Source organism: Danio aesculapii, chromosome 12 (assembly GCF_903798145.1).
Source record: "Danio aesculapii chromosome 12, fDanAes4.1, whole genome shotgun sequence".
Taxonomy (NCBI): Eukaryota; Metazoa; Chordata; class Actinopteri; order Cypriniformes; family Danionidae; genus Danio; species Danio aesculapii.
The window spans coordinates 47,719,097-47,736,257 of record NC_079446.1 but is presented as its reverse complement, the minus strand read 5'-3'; the positions used below and the strand labels follow the sequence as shown (position 1 = coordinate 47,736,257).

General features: G+C 37.5%; 1 protein-coding gene across 2 annotated transcripts; it reads left to right on the top strand.

Moving 5' to 3' along the window:
- Positions 1-1,726: 1,726 nt before the first annotated feature.
- LOC130238027 (uncharacterized) lies at positions 1,727-16,696 on the top strand. 2 transcript variants are annotated; one of them, XM_056468905.1, is made up of 18 exons: positions 1,727-1,790; positions 2,019-2,073; positions 2,178-2,255; positions 3,788-4,195; positions 6,096-6,485; positions 6,586-6,657; positions 7,378-7,770; positions 7,873-8,274; positions 8,530-8,604; positions 11,809-12,189; positions 12,271-12,354; positions 12,908-13,033; positions 13,110-13,294; positions 14,038-14,195; positions 14,577-14,822; positions 15,014-15,176; positions 16,065-16,161; positions 16,252-16,696. In XM_056468905.1, the coding sequence occupies exons 2-18, from the start codon at positions 2,031-2,033 to the stop codon at positions 16,374-16,376; spliced, it is 3,426 nt and encodes a 1,141-aa protein (XP_056324880.1). In that variant the 5' UTR covers positions 1,727-1,790; positions 2,019-2,030; the 3' UTR covers positions 16,377-16,696. The 2 variants fall into 2 exon arrangements, with proteins under 2 accessions (XP_056324880.1, XP_056324881.1); XM_056468906.1 differs by lacking the exon at positions 3,788-4,195.
- The last annotated feature ends 465 nt before the right edge of the window (positions 16,697-17,161 follow it).

The window sequence follows — 17,161 nt, the reverse complement described above, 5'->3', positions numbered from 1 at the left end:
ATAATTACACATGTGGCAATGCCTTCATAAACTAACTAACAAATAAAGATACTCAGCTAGTAATGTGACGTTGTGCGCCGAGGCTTCGAAGCATGTATCAGAAAAACGAAAATCTCGCAGTGAAGCAGTGTACCAGAGCATGATTCGTTTAGCCATCATCACGTGATCAGTGACATCCGAAGCTTCACTTTCGCCTATACCCACGTGAATGCTTCGAATTTAGATTTAAAGGTTTAAACACCCCCATGGGTTAGTAAAGTGTATAGCGAGAGATTAGGCGTCGATTACATACGTTTCTACTGTTCCAAAGCACTGCACCGGTCGCATACAGCAGTAATTAAACTAAAATACAATAGTTATTTATAGTAAAAAGCTTTAGAACCATACTAAAGTGTATTAGCGCATTTTTTACAACTATCTTTAAAGAAAACCACTGCATACTGTAGTATAGTGTTTACCGGAGACCAGCTGGTGAACGCAGGCCCATGCAGGAGTCGCTGGTTCGATCCCGACTTGGAACGAGTGGGTGGGTGAAGGACTAGTTGGATAAGATGTAAATACTTTTGAATCCCTTGGACTTTACTTCAGTCATCTGTGGTGTAATGTAATATACCTTATGTGTAAAAACTACAGTAATTGAGTAATTTGTTTATATTACTGTTGTTGTATTACTACATGAATGAGTTGGTCAGTTGTGAACATTTGACATTATTGCAACACAGTGCTTTCCCACACTTTAACCAGAAGAGGTCCTCATCGAGCTCTGATTTAGAAAGCTTCGCGTAACGAACCTTTTTCCAATACAATTGAGTCGAGCGCTTCACTGGTTCAGAAAGCTTCATTTCACCATCACTATACTAAGCTGCTCACATTACTAGAGTTCTCGTAAAGTACACACTGTTAGCCATTAGCAAAACAAGAGCTATTTATCCAATTCTCATAAAGATCGTTCAACTTCTCAATGGATACTAAATTGAGCTGCACAAGTTTATCTAATAAATCAATCACTTAATGGAGAGAAAACTAGAACAGAGCAACAGCAACCAAACTAAGCAAACACAAGTGAACAGGCTGGCCTACACAAGTGAGGAGAGTAGCGCTCCTGAAAAACAGCGCAAGTGCACGGCTTTTATACTCGGCGGACCAGCTTCTGATTGGCGCGCTGATTGAGTCACGATGGTGATTGACAGCCCCTTCCACCAATGGTTGCATAGCGGAAAAGAGAGGAGCACGCAAAACAGAAAACAAACAAAAAAAACATACGTGATACGTAACATCAATGCATTACAAATACACAATAACATGCATTTCTGTATTCATTGTTTATTTGCACACCTCACAATCTTCATCTTTTTTGACAATCTGCATTTCTCCAGCAGTCTAAGGATGGACTAAAGCTTTTAATGCACTCAATGATTGCATTTAATATTATAGACAACTAATTAACTAGTAACTGTATTTCCAGTCACCTTTGCCTCACTCACTGGGGGGGTTGTGGTATGATATACTGCTTTGGAAAAACTCAGCAATTCAAGCTGGTTTTCATTCCACTATTTGAGCTGAGCACAAACTAAAAGAACTGAAGGAATGTCTTTCTAAATGCACATACTCACAAGGAAATGATCAGCCTAAAGAAGAAAGATCTTCACGTCACTGTTTACGGTATTGTTTCAAAAGTACTTCAGGTTCCAGTAAAGGTCCACCCACAGGTATTAATAAAGACACCTGATCATGATCGTGAGGTTTGCAGTTGATCGTCATCTCTGTGTTGAGTTTTGCTCTCATCTCAGGTAAAGGCTTTTCACCTCATTTTAGCCCATTTGACTCTAAATAATGAAATAGGATATTACATTGTAAAATTGTTAAATCATTTATTTATTTTGTATTTTTTTACTCCTGTAGTTGTTTACAAACGTTCAACACACAGAAATTATTTTAATAATAAACCTTTATTGTGTAAATGCAATGCAATAATACATCAATAAATGTGTAATGTGTGTGCGTATGTGTGTGCGCAGGTGTTGTTGATCATGATGAAGTTTCTGATCTCGCTGTGTGTGCTGCTGATTAATGGTGAGTTATTCATAACCTCTCAAGTAACTAATTTAATATTATTATTTAGGTTGGTTGACTGGATGTTTCTAAATATTAATTATGTCATGTTGTGTATTCAACAGGGGAAATCAATGCACAAACAACAAGTGAAATAAACAATGCACAAACAACAAGTGAAATAATCAATGCACAAACAGCAGGTACATTTTTTATGTAATCTTCAATCTCCCACTAATGTCATACTTTTTTAAAATAGTATTTTTAATATAATAATTCAGCAAAATAATTGAAGTTGCCAATTGATGTTTTTTTGTGAACTTAGAGAAACCTTCAGTTTCGTGATTGTAAGCCTTATTGTATAAATTAAGCACAATGTACTTGGACTTTTTAAAATTAGTAATCTACAGTGCTGGTTGTTGGGACAAAAAGGGGCTACTTTTAAGGGAAAACTACTGAAAAGGAAAGTACCTTTGTTTTTAAACAATGATTTAGTTTTGACCAATATTAATAATAATATGACTGGTAATAGTGGTAGCAAACTTTACTGTCTTTAAAAAAAAATGTTGAGGACTACACATGTAACCGAATGAGTCTGGCAACAGAGTTGAGGATCCACGTGCACGTGCCTCCGCCGCTGAGACTGCAGCTCTGCACAAGACGTTTGGCCAGCGGAGAAATTAAAATGGTCATGCCCAATTGAGTCTGGTTTCTCTCAAGGTTTTTTTTTCTTCACTTCCGCCATTAGTGAAGTTTTTTTTCCCTCTCCGCTGTCGCCTCTGGCTTGCATGGTTTGGGATCTATAGAGCTGCGCATCGTTGGATTTGCTCTTCAGTGTTTGGACTCTCAGTAGTGATTTATAAACCACACTGAACTGAGTTGAACTGAACTGAACTTAAACACTAAAACTGAACTACACTGTTCCAATTTACTATGACCTTTAATGTGAAGCTACTTTGACACAATCTACATTGTAAAAGCGCTATACAAATAAAGGTTAATTGAATAGAATTGAATCCATGTGGAGCTTTATTTACAATACTAGTCAGTCAGGCAATGGTCAACCACAGGAGCAAACAAATACACACTGGCAATCCAAAAGGAGCAGTCAAATAACAGGTGAATGGTCAGTATAGGCATCAGGCAAGATAAACACAAGGCAATTAAAACAAATCGAAGAACAGGAAATACTAAACAAGGCTAGGATCAGGAAACACAACAAGACATGGCATGGAAATGCTTCCTAAGTAACAGGAGGTTAAACACAAACATGACTCAATGTGTGTCTATGAGTGGGGTGTATATATGGTCAATGTAATCATTGAGAAATAATTGCAGCTGTGGTTGTGCGTCAGCGTCCAAATTATTGTCAGCTGTTGCAGGAAGTGATGAGTGCAAAGACTTCTGGGAGTTGTAGTTCTGCAGGAATACCAGAATAAATCTCCAGCGTTGATAACATGTTTCTGCATACATACAATAAACAAATAGCAATAACAAAAATGAGGGTAACATGGTGGCTCAGTCGTTAGCACTGTTGCCTCACAGCAAGAAGGCCGTTGGTTCAAGTGCCGGCTGGGTTAGTTGGATTTTGTGTGGAGTTTGCATGTTCTCCCTGTGTTTGTGGGTGTCCGCCGGGGGCTCCAGTTTCCCCCACAGTCCAAACACATGCGCTACAGCAGAATTGATGAACTAAATTGGCTATCATGGGTTATTCTTTTTTTCATTATTCTCTCAGAAAATTCCAATTCCAGCTTTGATCCATGCTATTATTATAACATTACTGATGACTCCTGGAGAGACATACGGATAAGCCCATATCAGTACTACTATCAACATGATGACACACTTGTTGAATGGAGCGGCTGGTATCGGCTGTATCTGAATGGACAAAGTGCTCAGATGTCTGAGTGGTGTGTGAGTTATATGGGATGTGGCGGTTACACTGGATTGTTTCTCAACGGTTCTCATCCAACACTTGAGGATGGAGTGGTGACCCGTGACGTTTTGGGAACTCATAAATGGAATAACCAATGGGGGAGCTACAGATCCACGTCCATCCAAGTCAAAGCCTGTCCTGGAGATTATTACGTCTATGAACTCGTCAAACCAGATCTGTCGATCCCCAGACCTTCATACTGTGCAGGTGCAGCTTTTACTCTTATCCTGGTCCTAAGTTAACCTATATTTAACTGAACTGCTTAACCCTACTGTTGTTTTAGAAACCGTTTTAGGATTAGGGTTATACGCCGTTCACCTATCAGGTAAAAAATGACCCGCTTTCACTAAACCTCTAAAATAAAGCAACCAAATTTAATTTCAATCTTCAAAACTATGTAGGATGAAGAAAGAACCTGGTTTTACAACTGGTGGGTCAAATTAACTCATGAACACAGAGAAAATGAGTCATTTTGTCTAATGTTGGGGTATTTTTAGAAAACCATCAAGATAAAAAAACTGTTCCAGTCACCCATAAGTAGGGCCAGACAGAATCTGCTGACATTTTTTGCTATTTCTGCGCAGAATTTTGTTAAAATTCTTAATAATTGTTAATTGCAAATAATTCTATTAATATATGAAATAAAAAATAATACCTTTTTAACTTTTATTGAATGTTTACAGTGCAAATCCAAATAGATCCACTTTATTTGCTAAACAAAGCAAATCTCTCATATAATATCTCTACTAAAAGACAGAAAATATTACTGTACAAACTATAAATGTAAATAAATCATATCAATATTTCCATAGCAGGTAATAATATTAATAATAATATAATAATAACTGAATAAATATACATTTACACACATTTACAAAAGTAAATAAATAGACTCAATGACGGACTGGAAATCGACAGAATTCTGCACGCGCAGATTTCGTGTGGGCCTACCCTAAATTCATCAAGAAGGTTGATGAAACATTGCTTAATTATTTAGTCTTGGTGGTGTGAGCCGGCCATGCCTTACACCAGGGGTCACCAATCTCGGTCCTGGAGGGCCGGTGTCCCTGCAGGGTTTAGCTCCAACTTGCCTCAACACACCTGCCTGGATGTTTCAAGTACACCTACTGTAGTAAGACCTTGATTAGCTTGATCAGGTGTGTTTGATTAGGGTTGGAGCTAAAAACTGCAGGACACCGGCCCTCCAGGAACAAGTTTGGTGACCCCTGCCTTACACACTCACTTATCACTCAATAACAGCACCTTTCTTCCTTCTTTGACTTTTTAATTATATAAACAGTAAGTGTGTATTGCCATTTCATGTTAAAATAGCACAGATACAAGTCTGCTTACATAGAAGCTGTACATCATTCACAGAAAATTTCCAGAATTCATAATATGTTTTGTATTGTGTGCTGCTAGGACCAATTCACAGGAATTAATAATTGGGAAACTGTGGAATAATATGTTAGAAAATTATTAATTTTATTGTTTATTTTTAACTACACACTATTGGTATTGGTATGATTCCTGAAATTAAAGAGTTAGTTCACCCAAAAATGCTTATTTATGTTGGTAATTACTCACCCTCAGGTGATTCAAATCCCCAGAGACCTTCAAATTAGCATATTTTTGAGAGGGGTCTGGATGCAGATAATGTGCAGTGCAATCTGAGCTGCATGCAATGCTTTTTAATGGGCTCACCTAACCCCACCCCTAACCCCTCACAGTGACGTCACTATCTCCAATGAGTGCATTGTGTCTGACATTGCATCTCTGAGATATGCCATCTCTGCTTGCATCATCAAGGCTGCATCCAGATACTATTAATATTTTTTTCTGAAAACTGAAAGCGCTGTCATTCTCCATATATAGCAAGGATCACGAGATGTTCAAAGTGCAGAAAAAGAACTAAAAGTATTGTCAAAACAGCCCATTTGACCTCAGTGGTTCAGCTGTAATCATACCAAGCTTAAACAAAGGAACATTAATAACAAAAGTGTAATTTTTGGTGAACTAACCCTTCAACTATCAATGTATAAGAATATGTAATAGTTGAAATTTCCCTTTAGTGTAGTATTTTAACATTACTTTTGCATCATGACAGTTGTTTTCCCAAACATCAGCAGTGACCCCTGCTACAACTATGCATCTATGGATCGCCCCTGGAGAGCCAACAATGAAACTGGAGATTTCTTTTGTGATCATTTTTTCTCCTGGAGTGGCTGGTACAGGCTTTTCTACTATGGAATGAACATCAGGATGCCTGAGACCTGTATTACTCAACTAAGCTGTAACACATACATGAATTTGGTACTCAATGGTCCTCACCCTCAGATAGAAGATGGAGTGGTGACCAGAGAGGTCTGTGGTACTTTTTACTTTAGCGGCTGCTGTGAGCAAAAGACAAACCCCATCAGAGTGAAAGCGTGTCCAGGAAATTACTTTGTCTATGAACTTATAAAACCAGATGACCGGTGTTCAGGATACTGCACAGGTACCCCAACAACTAAAAAGGCACTAAATATATGTAAACAAATTTTAACCTTATATTTTCACCACTTCTTTAATTGTTTTTTTTTTTTTTTTTTTTTAAGATGTCAGCACTATTTCACAGGTGACTTTGACTGTAAGTCCACAGACAATCACTGGATCTAGCATCACAATAAGTAAGTTGTAAACGTATTTAAAACATGTCAATTAGAAATAAAATACATAAATAAGCACAATGAAAGTGACTGTTTGCACCCCACCTATGAGCATTTACACCTACCTAACTAACAAATTAGGTATAATTGGAAACAAGACAGTTAGAGCTTTACTATGGTCTATCTAGAAAGTTTAAATATATACACACACACACACTATATATATATATATATATATATATATATATATATATATATATATATATATATATATATATATATATATATATACACATATACATATACATACATACAATATATACACACATATATATATATATATATAAAAACACGTGAAATCAGTAATTGTAATAACCTAGAAAAATGAGCCTTGAAAGCCAAATGTCTAATGAGTTTATATTTCAAATTTGATGAAGATACCATGCAAAATGCGGTTTCTGCAAAAATATTTCTGAGAATATGTCAGTGTCCTTCTCCTTCTCACTGTCAGTGGCACATTCTCTAAAATTACCTTCCGTTACATTTACATGTAGTCTTATGTTGTAAGTTTGCAATATCTGAGTTTGCTGTTGGCTGGGGCTTGAAACCCACTCCACATCAGAAGCTTCAGCTAAATAGCTGTTACAAAACAAAACAACAAAAAGACTTCAAATCAGATTTGTGCTTGTGAAGCTTCTCACTGAAACATAACAGGATTGTTTTGATGTCTTTTTAACCCAGATTATGAGCCGTGCAGTAACTACAACACACTAGACAATGACTGGAGAAGCCCAGCCAATACCTATTTTATGTATGGCTATGTAAATGGACACGATGACACTCTAGTTGAATGGGATGGCTGGTACAGACTCTTCATTAATGAATCGAGTGCTCAGATGCCTGAATGGTGTGCGTCTTTTATGACATGTGGAGGATTGAGTTCTCTGTGGCTTCATGGATCTCATCCTCAGCTACAAGATGGAGTTGTTACACGTGACATTTACGGCTCCCATAATGAGCACTGCAATCACTATAGATCTGACCCAATCCAAGTCAAAGCTTGTCCTGGAGATTATTATGTTTACAAGTTTACCAGGCCAACAGTTTCAATCCCAGCTCCTGTATATTGTGCAGGTATGTTAATTACTATTCATCATAAAATGATACCTCATATATATTTCCATTAATAATCTGCAGTATATAATGTTCTCTTTGTTTTTTGTTTTTTTATGACAGTGTCTTTCACCACCCCAAGTGTCGACCCCTGCTACGACTACACCAGCCTGGATGAACCTTGGAGATCCACTGATAACTCTTACTATATTAGCTATTACTACTATATCATGTGTGACTATAATGTGGAATGGAATGGCTGGTACAGGCTGTTCTACAACAATCAGAGTGCTCAGATGCCAGAATCATGTGTGAATCAGTACACGTGTAGCAGTTCTAACCCAATGTGGCTCAACGGATCCCACCCTCAGCTGGAAGATGGAGTGGTCCTCCGTCATGTTTGTATTTCAGATTGGAGAGGCTGCTGTGGTTACACCTCCCTGGCTATAAGAGTCAAAGCCTGTCCTGGAGATTACTATGTGTATGAGTTTGTTAAGCCAATGATTTGCGCAGCTTACTGTGTAGGTAGGTATACTCTGCAAAAATTTTTCTTACTACGAGTTTTTGTCTTGTTTTTAGCCAAAACATTTAAAACTCTTAAATCAATAAGCATTTCCTATAAAAGCAAAAAATAAAACAGTTAAAAAATGATGTCAAATAGTCAAAATAAAGTGAATTTTTCCATAAAACTAGCAAAATAAATTTTACTTACACCATTGGCAGATTATTATTTAAACATGTTATTTTCCTGATATTGATGTGCACATGTTTTTAAACCAGAGGTAACAAATCAGTCCAGAACAACAGAGTCCATCCCACTCATTGAATCCATTTCTCCACCAACCACAACCACTGGTAAAGTATTGTCTTGTTTGTCATAACACACAGTCTTTCCAAAAGTTTGTTGTCATGTTCCATTGCACAATGAGAGCTGTACATCTAAATGATCTTCTCCAGAAATATGAGTTACAATCACAAATCAATAAATAAAACGGCTCACAAAATAGGCACAAAAGGAAAGGACAACGGGTGACTATGCACTGAAAAAAGTGAACAAATTAAATTTAATTATGTTCAATGTTTAATTTGTTTGTTTAAATTCAGCCCAAATAAATTGTTTACAACCACTTAACGTAAAAAATTGAGTAAATCCAAGGAATCATCTTTGAATAATATTTTTCAGTGTGCGATCTAGAAAAACAAGATCACCAGAGACTTGTATGCAGTTGTATTACAGCAGGTTGGAGCAAAATTTGCAGAACACTGGTCCTCAACTGGACCACTGTGAGACTTATGCCTCAAGTAGGCTCAGTTAAGGTTATATGGGATAAAGCTGTGGATACTGGGCATGCACACATCAAATTAGTGTAATTTTTCGACATTGTCCAACAATTAATTTTTTTTTTTTTGCATTATTTTAAGGAGTAGGTTTAGGGTTAGGGTAGGTATATATGTTAATAAAATACAGCAGGGTACTGTAAAAACCCAGTATTCTTCAAACAAAGCTCTTTTTCATTCTTCATTTTGGGCAAAAACAAGCTTGAAAAGGCAGAGCGTCTGTATACTGATTTTGAACATTCTGACAGACCCATGCTGCAGGAGGCAGGGTTTAAAACATGTCATGCTGCTTTCATGTACTTATAAATACAACAATGATGGCGGATATGAAATAAAAACAGTACCATTACCATCCGGTAGTAGCATTGATCTATGCTGATGATCTCAACGGCACATAAAAAGAACCAGCAACACTGTCGATGTTATGTGTGCACCAAACACAAAGAATAATGGTGAATTTACTCTTTCCATTCAGTAAATGTGGAGCACAGGTGAGAGGAAGTGCAGCTTTTATACTTCAGAATGTGTGCCGTGTGGTTTGACGAGTTCCAGAACACACCCACGATTGGATAATCGCCATGGACTAATGATAGCTCAAAGGTGTTTAAGAACTTAAACAAACTCCATAAAAAAGGATTGATTTGGTGTGGGGTTAAATTGTATTTCAAAGAAGGCAGAGTTCCAGAACAAACCCAAAGAATGAATGAATAACCACCACAGACCAGTGGTTTGGGAATGTGTTTAGGAAACAAAATGCATGTTCAAACAAAATGTTCACTTTGGTGAGCTGTTTCAAACTACTGAATTGTAGCTGAATAGGTTAAATCTGATAGGTTTATTGTGTTGGGGTAGGTGTAGACATATAATAAAACACAATAAAGAGTTTTCCACAATGAGCTTAATGCAGGTTTATCGTTATTCTAAACACAGCTTTTAACCCTTGGTAATTTGAAAGTGGTGTTAGCACCCCATTTTACCCAGGATGGTGAAACCCTGCTCTGGAGAGTTGGCAGTGTGAGATTTACATCATATTGTTATTAAAGCAAACATAGCAGAAGGTAATGTTAAGCAAAACTTCAAAAGTAAGAAATGGCAAAAGACGCAAAGTGTGTGACACTACAAATATGTAAATAAGAACGTTAACCTGGGGTTTAGGAAAATATATATAGCGTGAAACATCTGTTAATGAATACCCAGGATTATTAGGGTTTAAGACAACCCAGGGTGAAGGTTTGGGCTAGGGTTAGGATTAAAAATTACTAAAATACAACAGGTAACTGTAAGGAATAGTTTTAGTATTGGGGTCGGAGTAGACATGAATAAAACACAAAACATGCCATTTAAGCTCCAGGGGCCTCATGTACGAAGACTTGCGTTGAAATCATACTAAAACATTGCATTCGCACGAAGCTGTAAATGTGCGAACAACTGTAAAACAGCTGTAAAACAGTGCGTACGCAGAATCCCACGCATATTCTCTTTGTACATTCCAATTGACGTGAGTGCACAAGCGCAAAACCCCTCCTGGCCTCCTCCCCCTAATAATTATGGTAATGAGTCTACTTTGGCAAAACCGAATGAAATAGTAATGGCAAAAGCAAGCAAAAAGAGAAACTTTGATCAGAATGTGAATTGGAGGTGCTCCTATCGGAGGTAGACCGGAGAAAAACTGTGTTATTTGCAAGTTTGTCGGTGGAATGAGCTAGTTAAGTGATTTCCGCCTGTTTGATCGATAGAGACAGCAAAGCTAAAGGGAGCCGCCAACAGCAGTGCAAGTGGCGTAGCTCGTAAAGCGCATGTCATCATTTTTTGACACTATCATTCATGAACCAGGTTCAAATCCAGCGTCTGATGAACTCCTTTTTTCCCCATTACATATCAGATTTTGCCTCCTCTTCATCACGAGGAAGACAAGTAGGAATCATTAATAAGTGTGTGTATTATGTTAAGCGCATTTGAGCATCACATATTATTTGCACACTTATTGAATGGAAATGTTTCGGATTCATGTAGCCTATGCAAATTCATCTTCAGATGGCGCCTTTATAGCAATGTGCGTGCAGTCGATCGCTCTGATAACATTGGGAAAACCGGCGACCGCTGCACTTTAATGTTTGGCTGGAAAGCTTATTCGCCTGCTAGACATGCGGATGATCCTGTCCCACACTGCTGCCATTGCACGGCTCAAAGATAATTTGTAGTGTGCAATTTAACACAATTGCCTCTAGAAGTCGCCGATGGAAATAAAACAAACACACACAAGAAATAAACGTACGCCACACATGAAGTTGGCGTGGACCAATGCACATTCTCACGTTCATTTCATTGTTAGTAAATCCAAACGTGAGCGTGAAATCTGGCGTACGCAAAGTTTTTGTGCATATGCAGCATTGATACATGAGGCCCCAGGACGTTTGTACAGCACTCTTTGAGCTCAAGTTCCATCTCTTTGTCTAATCATGACATCGCATTTGTCTGCTCAGATGTATAATCTGTAAAGAGACTGTGAATTGGCAATTTAAGTTCCATTTGTCACAACTGCCTAGAAGAAAATATTCAAACTCTATTATAACTACAGCTTTGAATTGCTTAAGGTTAACCAGAGGCTTAAGAGAGAAATAGTTTATCTAGAGATAAGTATTGTTTACTGCGACTTCAGTACAAAAAGTATTCTTTTAATTGTTTAGCAACTTTTATTTTTCAAAACATTCATATTAACAGCTCCCCCTGTTGATCCCTGCTACAACCACAATGTCCTGGATGACCCATGGAGAGCCACCAGCAATCAGAATTCCTCTGAAGTATTGTGTGACAGTGCGGTGAGCTGGAGCGGCTGGTACCGTCTCTTCATTAATGGTCAGAGTGTTCAGATGCCAGACACATGTGTTGATGAGTATAGCTGCGGCACTCATGCTCCACTGTGGCTGAGCGGAGGACATCCAACACTTGAGGATGGAGTGGTCTCTCGTAATGTCTGCGCTCACTGGAGCAACAACTGCTGCTATTTCCAGTCCAATCCCATTCAAGTCAAAGCCTGTCCTGGAGGTTTTTATGTCTATGAGTTTGTGAGGCCGACCACCTGCAATTTAGCATACTGTGCAGGTACTGGACACACATTTAACTCTGCCTTCTGTTTATGTTAGAGATGATGGCTTTCTGTGTAACATTTATTTGTGTTTCTAGATGTGAGGTTTAACACTAGCTACACAACTGACATACCAGAGATGACCACAACAGAAACTACAACTGAAACCACAACTACAACTGGTAATGTAATGTGCTGTATCACAACCAGCAGGATTATTGCTCAGATTAAAATACTATGAGTGTCAGAATCTAAATCTATCTGAAATAAAAGTACAAAACCTGTCACTGAGGCATTTCCACATTTGTACCTTAAAGGTACATGCAATTACAAATGTGTACATCTTAGTACCTAAAATGCACAAAAGTGTACCCTAAAGGTACACAAACTTTAGCTTTATAGAACCAATATTCACTTCCATTCATTGTTACTTCTAAAGCGCTTTTTAAAATGTAAATTATGTCAAAGCAGCTTAACAAATGCACCTGTAAGATACATAAGTCTAGCTTTTGAAAACTTACCATCCAATGTGACAGGTTTTGTACCATTTTTTAAGACTGTAGGGAGGACTGTAGCTGTCAAGCATATTAATCTGCAAACATACAGTATGTAATATACTTTTTAAAATATATAATTATTATATTTATTTATTTAAGATTGTTTTAATAAAAATTTGGTCTAATGGTCAGTTAGAAAAACTTGTAATAATGCATAATAATAATATTGTCCTTCCAGATGACAGAAAGCCCTGTTCTGAACTCAACTGCTCCAAAGAGGAAAGGTGTGGGATGAAAAATGGTGTTTATGGCTGTTTATGTAACAAAGGCCACCAAAAACAGCGAGCACCTCAAGACTCCTTTGGTTAGTGTGTGATTCTACAATAAAATGTGAAATAAAAGGTGTTTTTGTGTCATTAATGATCATGTTTTTCTCTCAGATTTCAATGAGACCTGTGAGAGCAGCTCTGGCTCCATGTCTGTGTCTCGCTGTCAGCTTTTTGAAGCTGGTTTTTCAGCTGAGCACTTACACCTCAATGACCCCAGCTGCAGAGGAACCGTCCAGAACGGCAGAGTGGAGTTTAACTTCGACAACGATCAACACATCTGTGGCACAAATCTTGTGGTACGATCAACTACCTGTGTGTTAAATCTGATTTCACACTACTGGGCTGCTGAATGCTTGATTCTGATCAGCTGAACATTCTAAGGTGTTCCGTTATTTCCACATATACACACCACTAAAGTAGTTATGGCAGGTTTTGACAGCATTATAGCTCCATTTCAATGTGCTAAATGATTTTAGTCAAACAAAACAAAACAACAAAAATGTGAGAAGCTTGTCCTACACACACACACAAGACAAAACCCTGACACATGTCTGAAATACAACATATGAATTGTGCTTTAGGCATAGGAACCATAGTATAAGCAGAATAATTGACTGTGGTCCCTTGAGTTATTAGAAAATCTGCTTCGTCTGCATTGCAACCACGGTTGTGAATTGTTTTCTAAGAGTTCAACTAAATTCAAATCAACAATTCTTCCACACATTCAGCATCTAAATATTTATAGGGACATAAAGAACCAACATAGTCTCATATAACAACCCTGACAACCTGAGTAGTCTCCAAGGCAGGTCAATAAAGGTTATTAAAATGAGCCAAATAATAGAAAGAGTCCAATTAGACTTGCCTAGAAACTCATTCAGTGATGAAGAGTGGAGAACAACATGCTACCAAAAACACTGACACTTTTGCCCACACCTCCCACATTTCACTTGACAACTGGTGTTATTCTTTAAAATAAAAATATTAACTTCTAATAGCTATATTTATAAAAAATAAAATGTCTATTTGTTGTCCGCAGGCCAATGGCAGCCACTTCATCTACAGTAACTATATTGCGGGGACGCCGGGAACAGAAGGTCTCATCAGCAGAGTGAGAATCCTGAAGCTTTCTTTCAGCTGTGTTTATCCTCAAACACAAACACTTTCCATGAACATGGAGATCAACCCACTGCAGAGGTGCTACAAAACACTCATTCTGGTTTATTATTGCTGTAGTTTGACAAATTAGACCATCTCACAGACTTCAGTTGTTTAAACTCTCGTCTTCAGTTTTGAAGTTTACTGGTATTACTCTACTTTGAACAACCTCTTATGTGAGGTCTGAGTTATGGCAATGACATATGATGATGGTTGTGAGTGTAGTACTTGGGAATATTTTCATCCCAACCTCTTCACATTTAATTTCATAAGGGGACTGGGCCAACAGAAAGATGTAGGCATAAGGGTATAAATAGAACTCAGATGGGCCTAAATGTAGTAATATCTTGTTTTAGATAAAAATATGTGTTTTATGCGTACAATATATTGAATATACATATCTAATAATCTTTTAAACAGTACTGTGCACAAGGTCCTCCCCAGTGGTGAAGGGGTTTATCAGGTGCGGATGGTCCCGTATGTGGATGAAGAGTTCACTCAGCCCTTCACTGGTAGAGTGGATGCAGAGCTGGACCAGGAGATGCATGTGGAGGTTGGTGTTGAGGGGGTCGACAGCCGGCAGTTTGCCCTGGTGATGGACACGTGTTGGGCTACACCTGTGAATGACCCTGATTACAGTCTCCGCTGGGACCTCATCATTGAAGGGTAAAGACTTCTGTTTATTAAAGATCAGTGTTAATGGTAACAGTTTAAAAAATACTTTTGAATAAATAATTATTTATAATGTCAAAACTCCTTGAGATTTGTCTCTTTTTTATTTACTTGCAATCACTTCTGAGCTGAATACACGTGATGAAATAATTTGGTTTGTTGATTGTGGTTGTTGATCTTGTCAGGTGTCCCAATCCTGAGGACGACACAGTGAAGCTGCTGCAGAACGGCGTCTCCAAAAGCAGCCGTTTCTCCTTCAGGATGTTCATCTTCACTGCAAACTCCACTAAGCTTTACCTGCACTGTGCTGTTCACCTTTGCCTTCTGTCCAGCGAACAATGCTCAACCGTGAGTTCTGACCTCATAATTGATTTTTCATTTTGTCAATTATAAGATAAATATAACAGAAATTAGAGTGCACAGATTGCTCTAATATCGTCAATTTTATTTTGGCATAACAGCACCATCTAGAGCACCATCAGATGTCACTGTGCTATAAAACAATGCCAATACTATGTGGATGCAGACTAACAGTAAACTCCCAGACGTGCAATGTCAGACACAATGCACTCAATGGAGTTAGCCACATCACGTTGAGGGGTAGGGTTAGGGGCGGGGTTATGTCTGTACATTAAAACCATTGCACTGTATCCAGACCCCTCAGACATAATGCAACAGGATTGTTGTGTACACATGCTTTGTCTTCCAAACATAAAGGAGTATAGACCATTTCAATATGGCGTTATAATTGTCCATGAACAGTTCCTGCTTGTCTTAAAACTTTTTCAGAACTGTAACAAGAGACAATTCAGTCATAACGAATGTTAACACAGCTGCCATATAAAAAGTATCAGCATGTGTAGCTTTCTGGATTCTCTGAAGCTTTGGGAATGAAAGGTCTAAAACAGGAAAAGCAGGAGGACCATTGTTATTGTTTACATCCCTCAAAATGGTCTACCAACTAGCAATACCAGTAAATTTTGACCTTGTGGGGACACTTTTTTGATCCCCATAAGGAAAGCGACTCATAAATCAGACAGAATTAATTATTGTGAGTGTTGGGTTTAAGAGTAGGGAGGGAGAATACAGAGTCTGTACAGTACTGTACTAATATTGGTCATCTTACTTTGGCATAACAGCACCATCTAAGGTTAGTCATAAGTCACTGTGCATTAAAATAATGATGTAAACTGTGTAAAATCAAATCATATTCGAGTTTCCATTTTCGATATTTAGTCTTGCTCTGAGCAGAGGAGAGAGCGCAGGGCTCTGGATCTCCATGACGGTACTTCACTATCTCTGGGTCCTCTAGTGTGGTCTGAACGGAGCTCGGGTAGACAGTATTTATTAATTTCAGTCAAAATTAAGTTGTAAAAAATGAAGATTTATCATGCACTGAACTATGTCCTTTTCTCCTTTACAGACATGCAGAGAGCAGAAGAAGTACAAGTGTCCAGAGCATCAGGCCTGTGTGGCTCCTTGGTCATTTTGCTGATTTCACTTGTGAATCTTCTTGCTGATTTAAACATGCAGAATTATTTGAACTAATTATTTACTGTACGTCTCTTTCATATCTGATATTTTAGTTTATTTTTTGATTTGTGGCGGACTTTATATCTAATGATAATGTCTATCATAAATAATTTTTTTCCTGTGACTGTACCATTTAATATTATACTAAATTATAAAATGTGCTTTATTTGAATATGATTATATGCATCATTTTTAATTAAAAGCATGGTATAAAGTCAAATCCGAGCAGTAGTGCATACAGTAACATCACGGGACACTGTTTAACCTGTGTGCATTAGCCTATTGCACATTTTTTTGAATGTCCTCTTTTCCACCACAGAATAAAGGTAATGTAGAATGTTAAAGTTGATTAAGTAGGAAAATTGTTAAATTAAGTAGTTTATAAGATACAACAATAACTTATTATATATATAAGTTATTATCATTATTATAAAATAAGGGTGCAAAGAGAAAGTAGAAAAAATACAGCACATAAAAAGGCACTGCGATTTAAGTGTATACATCATATAAATATATCTGAATTGCATACAGTAGTCTGGCATGCTGAATTACTATACTAGAGAACAGTATGTGAGAAACTACCGCCCTTAAACAAGTTAACTGCTATTATATCATCCTCTGTTATTAACCAATGTTATATTCTATTTCTAATTATCTTAAAGGAATTTATTGCAGACATTTGACAATTAGAAATATGAAATGCATACTTTCTTTTTGAAAAAAGGTAGGAAGTAAACTATGGATTCTAATTTTTTTTGTTATTTTGTTTTGGGTTTTTTTGTACTTGCTCGCACATGTTT